Genomic DNA, 22,847 nt, shown 5'->3' with positions numbered 1-22,847 from the left:
CTACGGGTCACTAATTATTGGGGTGATCTGTAGCACTTAATACCATTTTGTTAAATGTTAACAGCTACTGGTTAAATTTTTAAAAATTCATTTATTTTTAATTGAAGAATAATTGCTTTACCATATTGTGTGGTTTTCTGCCATACATCAACATGAATCATTCATAGGTATACATATGTCCACTCTTCAAAAATACGGAATGCTTCATGAATTTGCATGTTATCCTTGCTCAAGGGCTATGTTAATCTTCTCTGTATGGTTCCAACTTTAGTGTATGTGCTGCCGAAGTGAGCACCTGGTTAATTTTGCTTTACCTCTATTTTCATATGCAAGATGAATTTATTTTGATAAATTCTATTTATTCTAAACAGTGAACAGATGCTATGATTTTACTCTATTTATTACAGTTATTTTAAAGATGTCTAAACACTATCAGTTCACATGAGTCAGACAGGAAGGTAAAAATAATGTCAATATTGTTGCTAAGACTAGGGGTAAGTGGCTATAACTGATAACAAGAATATGACCTGTCACTGTCTGGTCATATACCACATATCCTTCTAGGGTCAGTGTATTCATTTTGCAGATTTGTCACAAATTACTGTTTTGTTTTTTTTTTTGAAGAGACCAAACACAGTGGCAGCTCCGGCCCAAAGCAGAATGTGCTGGGTGACAGCATCTGAAATAGAATACCATTGTGGTTACACTTGACTGCACAGTTAGGTAATAGTGCTTTGATGCACTTCCTGCAGGGCGCATCCTCCTGGAACGGTGGTTTCTTTTCACCAAAACTAACCAAATGTGAACGGAATTAAAGGGGTTAGTTTTGGTAATAGCACCATAGTGCTCATTCTTGGTGATCTCATACAAGGAAAATGGTATCAAACTCTGGATTTGACAAACTTTCATAGGAACTATTAATAATTGAAATATTTCTGAATGGACTTTGTTTGAAGCTGGATTTCATGTTAAAGTGAAAGTGAAAGTCGCTCAGTTGTGTCTGACTCTTTGCGACCCCATGGACTATACAGTCCACGGAATTCTCCAGGCCAGAATACTAGAGTGGGTAGCTGTTCCCTTCTCCAGGGGATCTTCCTGACCCAGGAATTGAACCGGGGTCCCCTGCATTGCAGGCAGATTCTTTACCAGCTGAGCTACCAGAGAATCCCTTCATGTTAACTGTGTCTTATTTAAAACACATCTCTAGGGTTACAATCCTTTGGATAATATTGTTCACAGGTAAGATGAAGGCTTTGATTTTTGCAGAAGCTAAGGCAGGAAACAAAATTTTGTGTATTCAGCAAAAAAGCAATATTGAAAATTGAGTTTGGGCATAAAATCTTATCATTTGCATCTCTAGTTGTTCAAAGCAATGCATCCATCAGAAGATGGTGAGACTTTATGATTTCTGGGCCTTGTCTATAGAAATTACATTTTTAAATGAATACTAAAACAGTATATTTGTAATTTCCTATGGAAGCTAATTGAAGTTCCTTATACCAGTGAAAAAAGTGATAATCTATTTATGCCTTCCCAGAGTTACAGGTGTAAGCCCTGTTAGAAATTAGTGAATGGATAAGTATCATGATAAGTGACTCTAAATTTGATCTGTATGTCTGTGGCAGTAAATAACACTTAAATCATCATTCTTCTTGATGAAAGTACTGGCTCTAGAATCAGATTCTTGGGTTCCAGTCTTGGCTTTCCAGTTTACTAATTGTGACTCTAGGGCAGGTCTCTCAACTTCTCTCAGACTTTCTTTAATTGTACCATGGCCACAGCAATAATAATGCCTCTGTTAGGGGGTTTCTGTCAGAACTTACTGCCATGACCCTTGCAGTGGTTAGCACAGTATACAGCATGCTAAGTGGCTGCTGTTATTACATGCATGTTAGATGTGCTCTGTGGGGCTCTTCCCTGGTGACTCAGATGGTAAAGAATCTGCCCGAAATGCTGGAGACCCAGGTTTGATCCCTGAATCTGGAAAATCCCCTGGAGAATCAACGGCAACCCACTCCAGTGTTCTTACACAGAGAATTTCATGGACAGAGAAGCCTGGAAGACTACAGGCCATGAGGCCACAAAGAGTTAGACACGATTGAGTGACTTACACTTTAGATGTGCCTTGTAGTCTCTCCTGAGTATGTGCCCTGTTTCCTCAATTTAACTGCAAGCTTTGAGAAGACAGAAACCAGCTATATAGTTTTCTAGTCCCTTCATCGTCCAGCAAAATATCTTATAAATCATTTTATATAGGTCAGCAATGAGATTTAAAACTAAAAGGCAATTTGGGGCTAAAGGACCTTGACTATAGTTTCCTGAGACTGTCCATGAACCTCTCTCCCGCTCTAGGATAACCCTGTAGTCCCCTGTGAGCTGTGTCAATGGGAATTCAAGGCTGCTGCCTACACCAATCAACAACAGTCAATCCAATCAAGCAGACAATTTGTCAAAGGCCTGAGACTACTTTTGCACAAAGTAGTGCAAAAGAGATTCCAGTTAAGTTAAATAACTGATTATTTGCGTGAATTACAAACTATTTCTGAGTTTTAAAGGCATTTCTGGCTAACCAGGAAGTGTGTAATTTCTTTATCTCACCTAAGTTAAATTATGCAGAATAAAATTTATGCCTTCCTTCTTTAGCTCTTCTCATGTTTTAGTGACAGGCTAATTAGCATTTTCTGTATCTAAGAACTTACTGTCGCTGAACAACTCATCTGCAACAAGCTCAAAGGTCACTCAGAGTGAACTTAAAAACCTATGTCTTTTAAACATGCTTCCTGAGTTTTACTTCTCAATCTTTTAAAAAATATTTATTTATTTATTTGGCTGCACCAGATCTTAGTTGTAGTACATGGGATCTTCAATCTTCGTTGCCACATGTGGGATCTTACAGTTACGGCATGTGGGATCTACTTCCCTGACTAGGTAGCGAACCCAGGACCCCTACATTGGGAGCACTGAGTCTCAGTCATTGGACCACCAGGAAATCTCTACCTCTTAAGTCATTTAAATTAACAGTTTGATTTGAGCTGTCCAAAGAAAGAATTAAGTTAAATACTAGTACATATTGACTCTAACCTACTATAAGTTAAGTAAACCATGAGTATAGCAGCAACGTTCAGCAAGGCTGGGTTTCCTTACCAACTGAGGGGTGTGAGAGCCGCATTTTAACTTGGTAGAATCCATAGGTGGGCTTCCCTGGTGGCTCAGATGGTAAAACGTCTGCCTACAATGCAGGTGACCTGGGTTCAATCCCCAGGTTGGGAAGACCTCCTGGAGAAGGAAATGGCAACCCACTCCAATATTCTTGCCTGGAAAATCCCATGGGTGGAGGAACCTGGTAGGCTTCAATCCATGGGGTTGCATCACAGAAAACTAACCAATCTAATGACATGTACCACAGCCCTGTATAACTCAGTGAAACTATGAGCCAAGCCATGTAGGGCCACCCAAGACAGATGGGTCATGGTGGAGAGTTCTGACAAAATGTGGTCCACTGGAGAAGAGAATGGCAAACCACTTCAGTATTCCTGCTTTGAGAACCCCATGAACAGTATGAAAAGGCAAAAAGATAGGACACTGAAAGATGAACTCCCCAGGTTGGTAGGTGCCCAATATGCTACTGGAGATCAGTGGAGAAATAACTCCAGAAAGAAAAAAGACATGGAGCCAAAGCAAAAACAACACCCAGTTGTGGATGTGACTGGTGATGGACCCAACGTCTGATGCTATAAAAAACAATATTGCATAGAAACCTGGAATGTTAGGTCCATGAATCAAGGCAAGTGGAAATGATCAAACAGGAGATGGCAAGAGTGAATGTCGACATTTTAGGAATCAGCAAACTAAAATGGACAGGAATGGGTGAATTTAACTCAGATGACCATTATATCTACTACTGTGGGCAAGAATCCCGTCGAAGAAATGGAGTAGACATCATAGTCAACAAGAGAGTCCGAAATGCAGTACTTGGATGCAGTCTCAAAAATGACAGAATGATCTGTTTGTCTCCAAGGCAAATCATTCAATATCACAGTAATCCAAGTCTATGCCCCTACCAGTAATGCTGCAGAAGCTGAAGTTGAACCGTTCTATGAAGACCTACAAGACCTTCTAGAATTAACACCCAAAAAAAGATGTCCTTCTCATTATAGGGGACTGGAATGCAAAAGTAGGAAGTCAAGAAACACCTGGAGTAACAGGCAAATTTGGCCTTGGAGTACAGAATGAAGCAGGGCAAAGGTTAATAGAGTTCTGCGAAGAAAATGCATGGTCATAGCAAACACCCTCTTCCAACAACACAGGAGAAGACTCTACACATGGACATCACCAGATGGCCAACACCGAATTCAGATTGATTACATTCTTTGCAGCCAAAGATGGAGAAGCTCTATACAGCCAGCAAAAACAAGACCAGGAGCTGACTGTGGCTCAGATCATGAACATCTTATTGCCAAATTCAGACTTCAATTGAAGAAAGTAGGGAAAACCACTAGACGATTTGGGTATGACCGAAATAAAATTCCTTATGATTATACAGTGGAAGTGAGAAATAGATTTAAGGGACTAGATCTGATAGAGTGCCTGATGAACTATGGTCGGAGGTTCGTGACATTGTACAGGAGACAGGGACCAAGACCATCTCCAATAAAAAAGCAAAACAGCTGCCTGAGGAGGCCTTACAAATAGCTGTGAAAAGAAGAGAAGCAAAAAGCAAAGGAGAAAAGGAAAGCTATACCTATTTGAGTGCAGAGTTCCAAAGAATAACATGGAGAGATAAGAAAGACTTCCTCAGTGATCAATGCAAAGAAATAGAGGAAAACAAAAGAATGGGAAAGACTAGAGATCTCTTAAGAAAATTAGAGATACCAGGGAATATTTCATGCAAAGATGGGCTCAATAAAGGACAGAAATGATATGGCCCTAACAGAAGCAGAAGATATTAAGAAGAGGTGGCAAGAATACATAGAAGAACTGTACAAAAAAGATCTTCACGACCCAGATAATCATGATGGTGTGATCACTCACCTAGAGCCAGACATCCTGGAATGTGAAGTCAAGTGGGCCTTAGGAAGCATCACTATGAACAAAGCTAGTAGAGGTGATGGAATTCGAGTTGCGCTATTTCAAATCCTAAAAGATGATGCTGTGAAAGTGCTGCACTCAATATGTCAGCAAATCTGGAAAACTCAGCAGTGGCCACGGGACTGGAAAAGGTCAGTTTTCATTCCAATCCCAAAGAAAGGCAATGCCAAAGAATGTTCAAACTACTACACAAGTGCACTCATCTCACATGCTAGCAAAGTAATGCTCAAAATTCTCCAAGCCAGGCTTCAACAATATGTGAACTGTGAACTTCCAAATGTTCAAGCTGGATTGAGAAAAGGCAGAGGAACACGAGATCAAATTCCCAACATCTGTTGGATCATTGAAAAAGCAAGAGAGTTCCAGAAAAACATCTATTTTTACTTTATTGACTATGCCATAGTCTTTGACTGTGTGGATCACAATAAACTGTGGAAAATTCTGAAAGAGATGGGAATACCAGACCACCTGACCTGCCTCCTGAGAAATGTGTATGCAGGTCAGGAAGCAACAGATAGAACTGGACATGGAACAACAGACTGGTTCCAAATCAGGAAAGGAGTACGTCAAGGCTGTATATTGTCATCCTGCTTATTTAACTTACATGCAGAGTACATCATGAGAAACGCTGGGCTGGATGAAGCACAAGCTGGAAGCAAGACTGCTGGGAGAAATATCAATAACTTCCAATATGCAGATGACACCACCCTTATAGCAGAAAGTGAAGAGGAACTAAAGATCCTCTTGATGAAAGTAAAAGAGGAGAGTGAAAAAGTTGGCTTAAAACTCAACATTCAGAAAACTAAGATCATGGCATCTGGTCCCATCATTTCATGGCAAATAGATGGGGAAACTGGAAACAGTGGCTGACTATATTTTTGGGGGCTCCAAAATCACTGGAGACTGCAGCCATGAAATAAAAAGATGCTTACTCCTTGGAAGAAAAGTTATGACCAACCTAGACAGCATATTATAAAGCAGAGACATTACTTTGCCAACAAAGGTCCATCTAGTCAAGGCTATGGTTTTTCCATAGTCATGTATGGATGTGAAATTTGGACTATAAAGAAAGCTGAGCACCAAAGAATTGATGCTTTTGAACTGTGGTGTTGGAGAAGACTCTTGAGAGTCCCTTGGACTACAAGGAAATCCAACCAGTCCACCCTAAAGGAAATCAGTCCTGAATATTCATTGGAAGGACTGATGTTGAAGCTGAAACGCCAATACTTTGGCCACCTGATGCAAAGAGCTGACTCCTTGGAAAAGACCCTGATGCTGGGAAAGATTGAGGGCAGGAGGAGAAGGGGACAACAGAGGATGAGATGGTTGGATGCCATCACCGACTCAATGGACATGGGTTTGGGTAGACTCCGGGAGTTGGTGATGGACAGGAAGGCCTGGCGTGTTGCAGTCCATGGGGTCGCAGAGTCAGACAGGACTGAGTGACTGAACTGAACTGAATCCATACGTTGGAGGTAGGCTTTGAGAACTTAAATATATTCAGTATCACACAAGATATTTGGAAAGTTTGTACAAGGTCACTGGGCTCTGCTCATTGTTCCCAGCGCTCTCTCAATGTTTCGTCGTCTGAGATTCCTCTTTGATACTTCTACTTTCACTTTATTGTAGTAATTAAATAAATTCTAGTTGTTTTTTGGTTCTACTTTATCAGTGTACATCTGCAGGCACACAAGAATTTAGTCTAGCTGTACTGTGTTGTGAAAAAACTTGCAATTGGATCCTAAAATGACAGGCAGTGTAAATTATAAAGTACAAAACACTGTAGGTGAAAGCACTGTCAGCAATAAATAAAAATGGCTTTCTTTGGGAGGAAATAACTGGAAAGAGAATAGTCTGGGGGAGGAAATGATCCACACCATTAGGAAAGGAAGAGCCATATTTAGGAACGCATATGAGGGACAAGGACATGTGAAACAAGTGAATTTTGGTCCTAGGCACTCCACCAAGGGTTCAAGTCACAGAGGGCAGTTAGGTTGCCTGAGCTTTGCCATTTCCTCTCCTGAAAGACACTGGACTTTTATTTCTCAAAAACCACTAACTCCGTTTTGCTAAGAGCATAACTTGTGTGCAGGGGCCTGTTCAGAAACTGGCTTTGCAAAGATGAAAAGAGCCCAGTTCCTGTCTCCAAGCGCTTCTGGGCCTCAAAACAGAACATCCTAATAGGTAGGTATAAAGGGCCCTATTACAAGATGAGAAGAACCTTGTGGAGGCCTCAGGTTTCCAGAGAGGAAATGAGCTCTGTGTGGTCCAAAAGGCAGACACTCTTGATAAGCTTTCTTATCTCCCAAAAAGAATAAATGATCATGTGAAAAATGAAACAAATAGATCGCCCAGAAAGGGAAGGATTGGGATGAAACTTTATACGGAAGTCTGAAATAAGTCCTCAGTATATTCAGGAAAGAAGGGTGTAGAAGACCCAGGAGTGCTAAATGATCAAACGGAAAGTCCACCCAGCGGAGCGTCTTCCTCAGATTTGCACCTCAGGAAATGTTGACTGTTCTGGAACACCTACTTAGAGGAGCGGAGAGAGTCCACCCACTTGTATCAGATTTGAACATAACATGGGGAGAAGGCTACTTTCACGATTCTAAGCTCTTTTCTCTCTTCACCCCCTGTAGTTTCAGAGCTGTGTGAGGTGTACGGGCAGGAATTTTCTTTTGAAGAGAAGTAATAAAAGCATTTAAATTAGCGGGAGGGTGGTTAACACCCGCAGCTCTGGCCCCACAGCACGCCTCTTCGTCCGCCGTGGTTGACTCCACGCCTCCCCTAGGGATGGCGCAACAGCGCTAACGGCCGCCGAGTAGCAACGGTTCCCGCGCAGCGCGCGGCGGGCGTTACGCGGTCAGGACTCGCAGGCCAGCCGCAAGTTCAGAAGGGGCTGGGAGGGGGTGGGGGGACGAGGCCGGTCTGTGGGCAGCTTTTGACGAACGGTCCTTACAGCCAATTGGAAGCCTGGTCGACTTTTCCCTCTGCCAATAGGGAGCGAGGCCCAGACTGGGGAGGGGGGCGCTTCCCGCGGGCTGCGGCTGGATTCGATCCCGGGCGGCTGCCTTGAAGGCGGGGGCGGAGGCTCGGCCTGGGCGGTGAGGAGCGGATTAGGGGAGGAGGGAAGACCGGAAGCCACGGTCGCGTCCCCATCCTTAGATTCGCTCCTCCGGGCTGGGAGCGGAGACGCAGGAGGAGGGAGAGGCTGGATGTCGGCCCCGTGATAAAGGGGAGCGGCTGCTCCGGAGCCTCTTCCCGGGGTGCCTCCCCATCCCGCCAACCCTCCGTAGCCACCCGGCTCCAGGGCGCGGGGCCCCCGCGGACTGCTTGTCCGCGCAGATCTTTGCTGGAGAGGCGCTGCCGGTGACGGGGACTGGCCGGCGGCGTCCGAGGCCCGCACCCCGCCGCCACCCCCACCGGCCTGCCGGCCGGTCCCTCTGGCCGCCGCCATGTCCTCCTCCTCATCCTCCCCCAGGGAGACGTACGAGGAGGACCGGGATTACGAGAGCCAGGCCAAGCGCCTCAAGACCGAGGAGGGGGAGATCGATTACTCGGCCGAGGAAGGCGAGAACCGCCGGGAAGCGACGCCCCGGGGCGGGGGCGATGGCGGCGGCGGCCGGAGCTTCTCACAGCCGGTAACAAAGCGTGGCGGCCCGTCAGCTGAGTCTGGTGGCTCCCTGGGAAGCAGGGCTCCGCGGCTGGGACTCGGCCCCGGGGCCTCTCGCCCTCCTCGTTTTCCTTTTTTGCGGCGCTGACCAGGTTGGGAAGCGCCTACTCTTTTCTTTCGGGCTTTTATTCTTCGCCCTACCTGTTTCCAGCATCCCGATCGCGAGTCCGGCCCCGGCCTGGCCGCAGGCCCCGCTGCGAGTCCATTGCCGGCCCTGAACTTAGGGAGGGTCGCGGGCGGGGGGCGGCGCGAGGCGTTGCTTCCGTTCCGAAGGGGCTCTGGTGCGCGATTAGCCCTTTGTTAGTTTAACTCCTCAGGCTGTTGACGGGCGTCGGACAACCCGTTCACTTCAGCCCCTAGCCCCCAGCCCGCAGCATCCACGCGCTGGTCTAGATCGCAGGATGGTGGCGTCGGTTCCGCCCAGGGATCTCTACGCCTAGGTGCTGAGGAGAGCCTCGGCTCAGTGACAGATTACGCTGTGGGGCTCACAATCCCGTTCCCCTCAAGGTTTAATTAAAATTTTATTCTTGCTAGGCCTGGCGCGCATGCTTTGCTCCCCAGTTTCATGGCTATTGCTCAGTACAGTTTTCGGCTCTTCGATTAAAAATAAAATGTGTTGGCAGGTGTTCGCGTACCGCTACTTTAAAAGGAATCTTAAATCTCAGTTTTTCCTGGGCAGTTTGTTTCCAATTTGTTCCATAAAACTGAACTCAGAACTGCATCAGACACACGTTCCGACATTCTTGTTTTTCCGCGTCAAAAAGCTTAGATAGAGTCAGAAGGAATGTGAAAGTCGTTTCATCCGCATCAAGTGGTAACTCAACTTCAGTTGAATGGAAACTTTAAGGACGTGAAGCAAAGCAAAAGTTTTTTGCCATTTTTGGTGCACTTAAGTTGTCTTTATGACTTATGTGTCTTTAAACATGAAACATTCTAACTGATTAAAAAAAACTATACATGAAATTTTCGAAATTGCATATATGTTCTAATATCAGATTAAAGTGTTTTTCACCTTTTATAAGGCAAATTAGAAGTCAGAAGTCTTTCAGCTCTTGTTTGCATTTTAACATAAATTCTGGTGAGTAGAATTTAGAGTTTACAAAGAGGATAATGTTGCAAGACATTTAAAAAAGGAACTTTTTATTCCTCTAAATAGTTTTCTTATGGCTAGATACTGCTTTCAACTTCTGTGCTTAGCTATTTGGAATATTCAAAGTGTAACTTGGAAGTGTGAATAAAAGAAGTGCATTTCTTCTTAGGAAGTTTCAGTTCAAAGTCAACTCCATCGTGGAAACTGAAAACAGGAATGTTGGAATATTATAACTGATATTTAGATGCATTGAATCAGCATATTCTTTTGCCAAAAGTCTTGGTTGAGTTTTTGTGCGGTGGCGTGAAATGTCTCATTGAGTGTCTTGGAAAGATACTTTAACCAGTTTACGAAAAATTGTTGTTGAAAACAGATTAAATATTAAGCCAATACTATTATTTTAGATGTTGGGAAGAAAATAATGTATTATTAATACATTCAAAATAAATTGTATTTAGTAGTGGAAATAGCTCTGGGCAGGGCTTGGGGAGTCAGAAATCTTAGCTAGTATACAATGTGTGGCCTTGGTAAAGTCAGTTAACTACTGTCCTGAGTTCTCTTTATAAAATGTTAAAGTTGAAAAAAAAAAATGTGAAAGTTGAACTTTGTGCTTTTCATACCTGAAGTTGTAATTCAGTGGTTGATCTAATGCAGCTTTTAAACTACCCAGGCAGGAACTAATGTATGTAGATTGAGTTATAAATTCAAATTTTAACTGCTTTTTTTTTCTTAGGAGAGCGTGAATTGCTTTTATTTAATAGTAGAGCCAATATTGCACTGTTGAATCTAATGAAGGATTATTTTTCCTGTTCTTAAACATTTTTCTTCATGTAATTTTGGATACTATTTTGAAATCATTGCAGCTGTGGAAACCTGTATATAATAAAATTTTACTAGGACAGGAATGCCCTGAATAGAAATTTATTGTCTAGTGCATCATCATTCAGAAATATGGTAATTCATCTAACTGAGAAGGGTTTGACTGCACCTCAGCCTAGCCCCAGAAGCCTTCGTGATCAAACTGTTTAGGTAAATGCAGATTAGGTCCAATGATGGGTAACCTTTTCAACACTAGCTGGAAGATTGTAAAAGTGTGCAGTAAGACTTCAGAGATTTACATTGTTCGGCTTTTCATGGGTTTTCTTGATTCTTTAATAATAACTAGGTTTAAAGAGGATGTATTTGAGGAACAGTTTATGCAAATGCTCCTGATTTAAAGATGAATTAGTCATTGTAAATTATGTTTTTAAGGTGTAAAAAGAAATAAGTTTGCAGTTTGGATATGAGAAATTAAGACACACTTCAGATTTGTGTCTTTTGGTGCTTTGAAGATCGAAAACTCCCAAAGTGTTTTGCATTCTTTGGACTACATTTTGAATAAAGCTTATGGAAGTTCATGCTGTGTATTATGCAGTTACTTTATTCTTGTGGAGTAAATTGTGTTCTTAAATTTAGCAGGTATGACCTTCAAGATCACATTAATAGTAAATATCTTTATCTGCTTCAGTTCAGTTCAGTTGCTCAGTCGTGTCCAACTCTTTGCGACTCCATGAACTGCAGCACGCCATGCCTGCCTGTCCATCACCAACTCCAGGAGTTTACTCAAGCTAATGTCCATTGAGCCAGTGATGCCATCCAGCCATCTCATCCTCTGTTGTCCCTTTCTCCTCCTGCCCTCAGTCTTTCCCAGCATCAGGGTCTTTTCAAATGAGTCAGTTCTTCGCATCATGTGGCCAAAGTGTTGGAGTTTCAGCTTCAGCATCAGTCCTTCCAGTGAATATTCAGGACTGATTTCCTTTAGGATGGACTGGTTGGATCTCCTTGCAGTCCAAGGGACTCTCAAGAGTCTTCTCCAACACCACAGTTCAAAAGCATCAATTCTTTGGTGCTCAGCTTTCTTCATAGTCCAACTCTCACATCCATACATGACTACTGGAAAAACCATAGCCTTGACTAGATGGACCTTTGTTGGCAAAGTAATGTCTCTGCTTTTTAATATGCTGTCTAGGTTGGTGATAACTTTTCTTCCAAGGAGCAAGTGTGTTTTAATTTCATGGCTGCAGTCACCATCTCTAGTGATTTTGGAGCCCCCCAAAAAACTTTTCAGAAAGCAGCTTGATTTCAGAATGTTAGCTCTTCGCTTGGCAAAACCAGCTGAAGAATTGAATTGGGAGGTTAGTTAGAAAAAATTCTGGTTTTATAAAGATTGATATCAATAAAAATTTATGGAGTATTAATTTACTTTAGAGACTTTTAAGTTTTTCTTTATTCTGCTAGTGACTAAAAAGACAAATCAAAAATTGTTAAAGTGATTGGTGATAAGGTGAAAGTTAAAGATTCTCAACTTTTAATAAATAGATCTGTAAGATGGTAAAATGATGAGATAAAAATAAGGATCCAGGATTTCCAAACAGACTATTCTGTTTGCCTTACATAGAGAATCTCATTTGAATTTAAGACACACTATTATATTAAGCTTTAATGATCTGAATTACAGTGATGATAGGACTACTGTGATGGCTTATTGGGATGAATATAGAATGGGACATGGGATGAAGTCACTTTGTTAGCTCCCACAGGAAGAGTTTAGACTGTGACAGTGAGCGTAGTAATTACACTCTGGAGAATAAAAAGTTCAAGGGTGTGTACCTCAGAGGTAAGTGCCAGAGCCTCGAGGCTTCTGTAACAGTAATGTCCTGTGTCTTATTTAGCTAAGCTGCTGCAGTAGAGTGAGAATTTTAGGTTTAGTTTTGGGAAGTAAATGAAAAGTAAAAGTAGTAGGTTCTGGGACTTCCCTGGTGGTCCAGTGGCTTGTGCTTACACCGCAGGGAGCTGGGGTTCAATCCGTGGTCAGGGAACTAAAATCCTGTGTGTCAGGCAGCAGAGCACCCCCCCCCAAAAAATTAGTAGGTTTTACTGCCTTTTGGTTTTAACAAATGACTGTTTTTTCATGTTAGTACATAAAAGTGAAAAGTGTTGTTAAGAGAGCCGTAAGCCCAACCAAAGCAGGTGTCTTGGCTCTGCTACCAGCATGCTTTGTGACTTAATCTCTTTGGAACTTGACTTGCTACCTATCACATGAGATGGTTGGATTAGATGATCACTGGGATCTCTTAGCTCATTAAAAAAATAATATTTGAGCCCTGTCATGTGCTAGGTGCTGTCCTTGGTGTTGGGGCTGTAATAGTTAAAAAATTCCACACTTAAAACTGTGTGATTCTACATCATTTAGCACTTTATTTTCCCTCTGTGAAATGGAATACAACTTTCAAAGTTTGCAGTTGCAGCCACAGCACCAACTCAGGTGAGCTTAAACAAAACAAAAAGGGGGCAGGTATAGGGGATTTATTGGTCCATATAACTATGAATGCCAAGTTGTGGCACTAGTTTTAGGCATTTCATGATCTAGGGATTTAGATGGAAGTCATAGGAACTAGATTCTGTCTCTTTCCATGTTTCAGCTCTGTGACTCTGCGATCCCATAAACTGTAGCCTACCAGGCTCCTCCGTGGCATTTTCCAGGCAGGAGTACTGGAGTGGGTTGCCATTTCCTTCTCCAGGGGATCTTCCCGACCCGGGAATCAAACCAGGTCTCCTGCATTGCAGGCAGACGCTTTACTCTGTGAGCTACCAGGGAAGACCTTATTTCCTCTATGGAGTAATAAAGTTAGGCCTACATTGTTTTTGCTAGCAAATAAAGAGAACACAGTCTGTCCCTCAGTGTAACTATCCCCTCTGATAAGCCATTTTTTTAGTATCTCCCTACTCCCGATGAGTCACTGGACTACTACTGGAGTTGGGAGGTTACAACTGTGAGTGAGAATAATGTGGGACTGAGGTGTTTTGTTTGCTTGTTTTTGTGTTTAACCAGAAGGAGGAGAAGAGAGTTTTGGGTAGACAAAACCATAGGATTTCTACCACATGAGCAAAAAGGTAGATTATTTTTTACAAAGTTATTTGACTTATATGACTCTTCATTTTTAATCTTCGTTCTATGATCAGATGTACCTTAAACTTTGAGTAGGAAAATTAAAGGACTTCCCGTATTTGGGATCTGCTCTACTGTAAGGAAAGAAAAGATCGAGTGATGTGATTGACTTGAGGACCATGTACTAGTTAACTCCAAGCATGGTGGAAGTTAAAAAAATACTTGCCTCTGTCCCTTGAAACTAGTTGGTCCTTCACCTATGTGAAGTATCCAGAGTAAAAGGAGGGCATAATCTTAAATATCTGTGCTCATTTCTTGGTACTATTTTGATAGATTCTAATGTATCCAGAAAACAATTACCAGAATAGAAAAGGTACTCAAGATCATAATCATAAGAGGAATGACAAGAATCTGGGGGATATTTAGCCTGAAAGGTAAACTTCAGAAAATTTCTGTGATTTCAGAAATCATTACAAATAGAAACGTTATGTAAAAGAGGGAAATGAAGATAAGGATGGGGGTGGCAGTGGTTAATATTTATTGAACTTTTGTTCAGTAACTACATCTGGCACCGTGCTCAACATTTTGTACTTGTCCTTTTTATTTGTTGTAATTTTAAGTGATGAGGATTTTGTTCTCTTATTTTTTTACAAGTGAAACAGGTTCAGAAGGGTTAAGTAAGTAGTGTAAGATCACAAAGTGTGTAAATGTCCAAAGATTCAAACACTGCTCTGACTTTTTTGTATAGGACCATTTTGTATCTGACCATTTTGTATAGGAAGTTACAGGGAGACAGATTTAGATGCATCTTATGAAGAACTTTCTAAAAATGTTAATAGTCTCACAAGGTTTTTCCCTGTCATTGAGGGTGTTTAAGGAGAGACTTATAATCATCACTTGCAGTGGTTCTCTGCACATTTGGTTTTGGAGGATGAATTACTCAATTTGAGATTGTTCATTTTTAATCCTATATAGGAGGACAGAATGTGTTTGGTGTTGCGCATGTGTTATGCATGGAAATGTTGGGAAAGCAAAAAAGCCTGAAGACATTGTGCATTGCCTTTATGAGTTTACAGTTTCACTGTATCGAGAAATGTTAGTGGACCCTTCTCATTTCTCTCATTAGGGAAGCTGCATTTGTACTCTACAGAGCTTCCCTTCTCTTTAGTTGAGCCTGGTTTTCAATCAGAAATAGTCAAAATTAGCACTCAAGGTTGATATTATTGGAGTTTGTCTTTGAGGTAGCCTTTGAAGAGGGGCTCGGTGTTTGTAACTGGTCTGTAGCTTGCCGTGAGGACCAAAAAATGCCTCCATTATAGTTCACACAGTTTACCTAAAGAAGGGATTGAGTGATTAAAACAGAAAACAAGCACATGTAAATTGAAGGCATGCCTCCATTTGCTGGGTTCTTATTTAGAATATTGTTTCTAGTCTAATAAATAGTAGATATAAATAGACCAGGAGAGAGCCTAGATAACTAAACATTTGAAGTGGACAGAATGAACTTCTATATGAGAAACTCTTTAAGCTTTAGAAGACATAGTCAAAGTACTAATATGTGGATGGGGTAAACAGTACTGACTTATTCACCAATTTAAGATTCAGATGCATAGTATGATGCTTAAAGGAGGTATTTTTAGGGTAGCAAAAGAATGTCTGAAGATGATTTCAGATTTCTTATCATCAGTATAAAGTGTTGATTTAAGAAAAAATGTTAGTATTTGGGAGGGAAATGAGGGGTATAGTGAAAATATAGTTTGAAAAGATATCTTTAATACATCAGTTTTATATTTGGAAACAACCCTAGGGTTTTTTGTTTGTTTGTTTTCTTTTTTAAATAAAGTACAGAAAGGATGAGAAAATTTTAAGTTCAAGAAAAGGGTACTAATTTAGAGAAATGTCAAGGTAGGTAAACTCATGAAAGGCAGAGTCATTGATGGGAATAAGGGACATATATAGGGGTTATGGGATATGTTCTCAGCCTTGAGGTGGGATAATCATATCTGCCTCTAAATACCATATGGATTGCATTTAACATCTTTCATATTTTAAAGAATGACTTAAGTTTTCATCTGTTTCACTTAGGAAATATAAGTATATAATAATAAAATCAGATCTTCTGAGAGATTTAAAAAGTGGTCCTATAGTCCATTTCTTTGTAAGAAGACCAGTTTGAAAAATACTCATTTTTTTATGAGTTTATTTTCTAGATACTCATTATCTATGTTGGGAAGGGAGGTAGGAAGAAGAGATGTGTTCTACTGATTGGGCAGTGTTACTAAAGTAGGTGTTGAATTAATGAACGTTTTTTATATTGTTCTTCATACTTTTTTGTAGGTCTTAAATGTCGTTCAGTCATGTCTGACTCTTTTGCAACCCCTTGGACTGGAGCCTAGCAAGCTCCTCTGTCCGTGCGATTTCCTAGGCAATAATATTGGAGTGGGCTGCCATTTCTTTTTCCAGGCGATCTTACCCACCCAGGGACCGAACCCATGTCTCCTGCAACAGAACGTGAATTCTTTACCACTGAGCCACCTGGGAATACAACAATTTCCCAACTTTTAAAAAAGTGTAAAATGTTTAATTCCATATGTCCTTCCTCTAGATTCAGCAGTTTTTAGCATTTTACCCTTCGGGATTTTATCTCTATATACATACTTTTTTCCCCTATACTATTTGAAAGTAAATTGCAGATATCATGATCAGTTCAGTTCAGTCACTCAGTCGTGTCCAACTCTTTGTGACCCCATGAACCGCAGCACACCAGGCCTCCCTGTCCATCACCAACTCCTGGAGTCTACCCAAACCCATGTCCATTGAGTCGGTGATGCCATCTAGCCATCTCATCTTCTGTCGTCCCCTTCTACTCCTGCCCTCAATCTTTCCCAGCATCAGGATCTTTTCCAGTGAGTCAGCTCTTTGCAACGAGGTGGCCAAAGTATTGGAGTTTCAGCTTCAACATCAATCCCTCCAGTGAACACCCAGGACTGATCTCCTTTAGGATGGACTGGTTGGATTTCCTTGTAGTCCAAGGGACTCTCAAGAGTCTTCTCCAACACCACAGTTCAAAAGCATAATTTCTTCTGTGCTCAGCTTTCTTTAAAGTCCAACTTTCACATCCATATATGACCACTGGAAAAAACCATAGCCTTGGCTAGATGGACCTTTGTTGGCAAAGTAATGTCTCTGCTTTTTAATATGCTGTTTAGGTTGGTCATAACTTTCCTTTCAAGCAGTAAGCGTCTTTTAATTTCGTGGCTGCAATCACCATCTGCAGTGATTTTGGAGCCCAGAAAAATAAAACCAGCCACTGTTTTCCCTGTTTTCCCCATCTATTTGCCATGAAGTGATGGGACCGGATGCCATGATCTTAGTTTTCTGAATGTTGAGCTTTAAATCAACTTTTTTACTCTCCTCTTTCACTTCATCAAGAGGCTCTTTAGTTCTTCACTTTCTGCCATAAGGGTGGTGTCATCTGCGTATCTGAGGTTATTGCTATTTCTCCCGGCAATCTTGATTCCAGCTTGTGCTTCCTCCCGCCCAGCGTTTCTCATAATGTTTCTCATGATGTTCTCTGCATGTAAGTTAAATAAGCAGGTTCCTATTTGGAACCAGTCTGTTGTTCCATGTCCAGTTCTAACTGTTGCTTCCTGACCTGCATACAGGTTTCTCAGGAGGCAGGTCAGGTGGTCTGGTATTCCCATCTCTTTCAGAATTTTCCACAGTTTATTGTGATCCACACAGTCAAAGGCTTTGGCATAGTCAATAAAGCAGAAGTGATGTTTTTCTGGAACTCTCTTGCTTTTTCGATGATCCAGCTGATGTTGGCAATTTGGTCTCTGGTTCCTCTGCCTTTTCTAAAACCAGCTTGAACATCTGGGAGTTCATGGTTCACATATTGCTGAAGCCTGGCTTGGAGAATTTTATGATAGTTCATCCTTAAATACCACAGCTTTCCTAAGAATAAGGGTATGCTTTTCATATAGCCATTACCATCATAATGGTACCTTAGACAATCTGTGGCTTCCCTGGTATCTCAGTTGGTAAAGAATCCACCTGCAATGAAGGAGACCCCTGTTTGATTCCAGGGTTGGGAAGATCCTCTGGAGAAGGGATAGGCTACCCACTCCACTATTCTTGGGCTTCCCTTGTGGCTCAGCTGGTAAAGAATCCTCCTACAATGCAGGACACCTGGGTTTGATCCCTGGGTTGGGATGATCCCTTGGAGAAGGGAAAGGCTACCCACTCCAGTATTCTGGCCTGGAGAATTCCATGGACTGTATGGTCCGTGGGGTCAAAGAGTCGGACACGACTGAGCAACTTTCGCTTTTACTTTTCAGACAATCAGTACGTCTATTTAATATCCTGTCTATAATTGAGTTTCTCCAGTTTTCCCTAAGATGACTTTCATAGCAATTTTTATTTGTTATAAAATGAAACCTCACATATTGCATTTGGTTGTCTCTTTACTCTTCAGTCTGAAGTCTTCCTCCCACTAAATTCTGGTACTGTGTGAAGAGCGCAGACCATAGAGCTTATTTTACACTTCCGCCTTTGCCAGCTCATTTCTAAGGATCAAAGGAGACAGCTCTCTTATTTCTTGTAGTTTATTATTGTCTAATTATTTTTAGAGTAAAACTTGTTATTTGTATATTGTGTTGTCTGTAAATTAGGTTTTTAGGTATTATTTAGAGCTTTCTTCCTGAATTATTGTCATCCAGTAATATTTAAGAGCTTAATGATGATAATGTCCATTTGGTTGTTGAGTTTCACCAATACAGTCTCATTTGTTTAGGCTGCTGATAGAATGTTGGTATACATAGGGTGCAATTAGAATGATTCATTTCAGACTTAGTGGCATGTAATCAATATTGGTTTTGCCTTAGAAACAACTCAGCATAAGCAATTCAAATGAAATTCCAAGGACTGAATTAATATTTTCAAAGGACTCAATTTTGACAAGAGTGTCAGAGTAATCTCATGGTTACTTATATACTTAAATTAGATCTTTAGATTCTGACATTTTTAATTAGCTGTGCACAAGACTGTTATAGCATTTTCTAACAGCCTTTATAATAAAGCAAAGTTGGTAGGTCTTTAAAAATAGCCATAAAGGGATTTAATTTTCTTAAAATGATTCTTAAGTTTTAATGGTAAAATATGCTCTTTTAGATTAGAAGAAAAAAACCTTTCTTCCCATTTGTAGGAGAAAAACCTTTTCCTTTAATAGATTTTTTGGTTATATATATGAATTGTGCATGGGTTTCATTCCTTTCATTTTAAAAACTTTTCAGTTGGAATATAGTTTATATATAATATTATGTTAGCTTCAGGTGGACTGCATAGTGAATGGACTTTGCATACATTATGAAATGATCACCATAATAAATCTAGTAACCATCAGTCCCTTACAAAGTTATTATAATATTACTGACCATATTTTTTATGCTGTATATTACGTCCCATGGCTTATTTATTTTATACCTGGAGGTTTGTACCTTTTAATCCCCTTCACCTATTTCACACTCCTCCCCTCCCAACATCCATTTGTTCTCTGTAACTGTGAGTCTGTTTTTGTTTTGTTTTGCTTGTAGGTTTGTTTTGTTTTTTAGATTCCATGTAAAACCCTTGAGTTCCATTTATATTGTCTCAAATAGCAATATATATATATATTTTTTTTTTTTGCTGAGCCTTGGAGCATGTGAAATCTTAGTTCCCTGACCAGGGATCCAACCTGCACCCCTTGCAGTGCAATCACTGAGTCTTAACCACTGGATTGGCAGGGAAGTCCCCAAATTTCATTTTTATGGCTGAATAATATTCTGTTTTATATATATATGTATATATATATATATATATATACATATATACACACACACACACATACGTGTGCGCATGTGTGCACACACACACGTATATACATGCATCACATCTTCTTTATCCATTCATCTGTTGATGGACACTTACGTTGCCATGGAGGTCATTTCTGAAGTGATGTAGGAGTGGTGCAGAGTGGCTTGTTGTATGTGTAAATCTTGACTTGCTAGAATTTGAATAAGTAAGTGAGAGCTATTTTCATTTTCAAGCTAATTCTCCTACATGGTCCCCTTTAAAATAAAGCATAAGACTGTATATTTTAAAACTTCTTGCTGGGCATACTCAAAGATACACAGTATTTCACAGAAGCCCAGGAAGGCTTGTGTTTTTTGTTTATTTGTTTTTGGCTGTGCCCTTGTAGCTTGTGAGATCTTAATTCCCTGACCAGGCCCTGGCAGTGAAAGCACCCAGTTCTAACTACTGGACCAACAGGGAATTTCCAAGGCTTGTATTTTTGAGTGCTCCTTGTTCAGCAGGAGATGGTGGTGGTTGTTGTTCAGTTGCTGAGTCGTATCCGACTCCTTGCAACCCCATGGACTGCAGCACACTAGGCTTCCCTGTCCTTTACCATCTTCCGGAGCTTGTTCAAACTCATGTCCATTGAGTCGGTGATGCCATCCAACCATCTCATCCTCTGTTGTCTCCTTCTCCTGCCTTCAGTCTTTCCCAGCATCAGGGTCTTTTGTTATGTGTCAGCTGTTCACATCAGGTGGCCAAAGTATTGAAGCTTCAACTTCAGCATCAGTCCTTCCAATGAATATTCAGGGTCAGTTTCCTTTAGGATTGACTGGTTTGATCTCCTTGCAGTCCACGGAACTCTCAAGAGTCTTCTCCAAAACTACAGTTCAAAAAGCATCAATTCCTGGGCGCTCAGCCTTTATGGTCCAGTTCTCACATCCATACTGGTACTTCAGCAAAGATGATACCTTGCATAAATTTAAGTTGTCAAGTATACTGAGTCACTTCAAATTATGGTGGAACTAGATAATCAGTTAAACAAGGTCAAAAGGTGATATTAATCTATATTGCAGAAAAAATAGAGTGTATACCCTTACATTAATTGGGACTTTTTGTTCACTTTTTTGATTTGGGATTTTTATTTAAGTGTTTGCTTTTTAATGCAGAGTTGGATTTACTAAATGATGCAATTTAGACTTTTAACTGAAAATTATTTTATCTTGCTAGGAGGCAGGTGGAAGTCATCATAAAGTTTCTGTTTCACCCGTTGTCCATGTTCGAGGACTCTGTGAATCTGTGGTGGAAGCAGACCTTGTGGAGGCCCTGGAAAAATTTGGGACAATATGGTAAGGCCAATAGGGACTTCATATAGATTGTGAAAACAGTACAGTAGAACAGACTTTGTTTTCTTGCTACAAGCCTTGATGCTTAGCCATAGAATATATTGTTTGCCTATGACTGTGTTTCTTTGAAACCTTCTGAGTCTTTCTGAGATTAATTTTTTGTTTTAATTCTTCTGAGGTGAATTTTTGTTGATCATGATCCCATCTCACTCCTCAACCAGATTGTGTGTAACATTGATTATTGCATCTTTCATCTGATTTTCAAATGAATCCATGATTCCTTCTTAAACACTGTTTTAAGCCATTGAATTAATTAATTATGCCCTTTATCTTAAGAGTTTCAAATAGTGGTACTTAAATACTGTTTTTTTGGTGGTTGTTTTAGTTTGCTTTGAACTATTCAGGAATTAATTGGCCACGAAAAGTGGGTAGACAAGGGTAGGCGTTATTTGCTTAGTGTGAGATGCTGTGATATCAGGAGTGGTCAGCGTTTTATCCTTGCTTATCCTCCTGTTGTGGTTTGTATTCTCTCATGGTCTTCCTTTACAGCTGGTGTATACTTAAGAATACTGACTTACATGAAAAATGTGATTTGAAAAATGAATCTGCTGCCAAAAATAGACACTTAAAAAAAATTCTTTCTAAATTGAGATATGCTTGGCTGTTCTTTTCTTAGTATGGATAATATAGAATTTATTACTTTTTTTCCATTGATAAATACATTTGGGGTTTTTGTTATAGGCAACAGAGACTATATAGACTAAGTCATAATATATAAACAGAAGAGAAATTTCATTATATTTGATGAGATCATTTGACTGCTTCAATTTTATAAAAATTTATGTGGAGTTTTGAGTATTGAAAGAAGATGGTGAGGGAGAGATCAGAGATTCCAACAGAGAGGAATTATTTCTTCAAAGGAACATTAGTAGTGTTAGGTGATACCTTCTATCATGGCATCTTCTTAATTTCTTTGGCGACCTCATTGAAAGGTGAATGACTTAGCAAACTTATTGCCCTTATCTTATGGACCTCAGAAACCACTGTTAACATTTTGTTTGTTGTTGGAGGTACAAATTGGAAAATCACATGGACATAAATAAAAGTCCCATTTCTTGAAGTATCACTAAGATGACTATCACTTCTTAGTCATTTGGAGTGGATATGGGAAGTTAAGTTTGTCTGAAGAGTTACATAGTACTGAAGCAGACTCCTTAGAGGATACTTAGACTTGCCTGTTGACATTGATTCACCCAGTCACCACTTCCAGGTGGTGTGTTGTCTCATGGAGTTATAAAAAGACTCCATGAGACAATGAGGTTATCTCTGGATTTTTACTTTCTTCTGTTCTTATGTATTTGGGGCTTTTTAAGTTATTTTTTTACAGCCAAGAAATACTGAAGCATTGTCAGAAAACAAGTTGGTGAGCAAATGAAGTTGGAAACTTTAGGGAAATAATAACTGTATTGATATTTTGATGTCAGTTATGACCATGAACTGAATGTTGTGGACTAAAGAAATAGAACTGTTTGTTTAAGGTTGTGATTAATTTGAATTACTTTTGAGTGGCTTGTCCATTTTTAGACTCTATACTGTTTGATAGTCTATGGTAATGTGTTCCATATATGAATTTTATTTAATTTGCATAGTACATGGTTCTGACCTCAAGATTCATAGTTATGTGGATAGAAAAATCGTGAAATAATTGGAACAAATTAGTGTATAATTAAGAGCTTAATTGGCATAAATATGTACAATAGGAGTTTCAGTTGTGTGAAATGATCTTGAATAAGAGGTAGCTGCTACCAAAGCTGAAAGAAGTTTGAATAGCCTCCTATGAGGAGTAGGTGTTTGCTTCAAAATGTCACATTTATAGAAACTTTCCATATT

The 22,847-nt window shown here is 40.4% G+C and overlaps 1 protein-coding gene, 1 long non-coding RNA gene and 2 other non-coding genes across 4 annotated transcripts in view; 2 read left to right on the top strand and 2 right to left on the bottom strand.

Moving 5' to 3' along the window:
* The window catches only part of LOC110139441 (uncharacterized), a 30,454-nt gene extending 21,220 nt beyond the window's left edge, over positions 1-9,234 (bottom strand). Inside the window, exon 1 of the long non-coding RNA XR_002314497.2 lies at positions 8,903-9,234. This is a non-coding gene — a long non-coding RNA (uncharacterized lncRNA). The remainder of the gene's footprint in view (positions 1-8,902) is intronic.
* On the bottom strand, positions 189-295 carry LOC139031596 (U6 spliceosomal RNA). Its single transcript, XR_011484095.1, has one exon. It is a non-coding gene; the product is annotated as a U6 spliceosomal RNA (small nuclear RNA).
* TRNAC-ACA (transfer RNA cysteine (anticodon ACA)) lies at positions 3,199-3,270 on the top strand. Its single transcript has one exon. It is a non-coding gene; the product is annotated as a tRNA-Cys (tRNA).
* The window catches only part of HNRNPLL (heterogeneous nuclear ribonucleoprotein L like), a 38,743-nt gene continuing 24,054 nt past the window's right edge, over positions 8,159-22,847 (top strand). Inside the window, exons 1-2 of the mRNA XM_070476963.1 lie at positions 8,159-8,729; positions 20,842-20,960. Of these exons, the coding sequence (XP_070333064.1) occupies positions 8,544-8,729; positions 20,842-20,960 (305 nt within the window). The 5' untranslated portion in view covers positions 8,159-8,543. The remainder of the gene's footprint in view (positions 8,730-20,841; positions 20,961-22,847) is intronic.

This window comes from Odocoileus virginianus, chromosome 2 (genome assembly GCF_023699985.2).
Source record: "Odocoileus virginianus isolate 20LAN1187 ecotype Illinois chromosome 2, Ovbor_1.2, whole genome shotgun sequence".
Lineage (NCBI taxonomy): Eukaryota > Metazoa > Chordata > Mammalia > Artiodactyla > Cervidae > Odocoileus > Odocoileus virginianus.
Note: the sequence above shows the minus strand (reverse complement) of the source record. Positions and strands in the feature narration are given on the sequence as shown.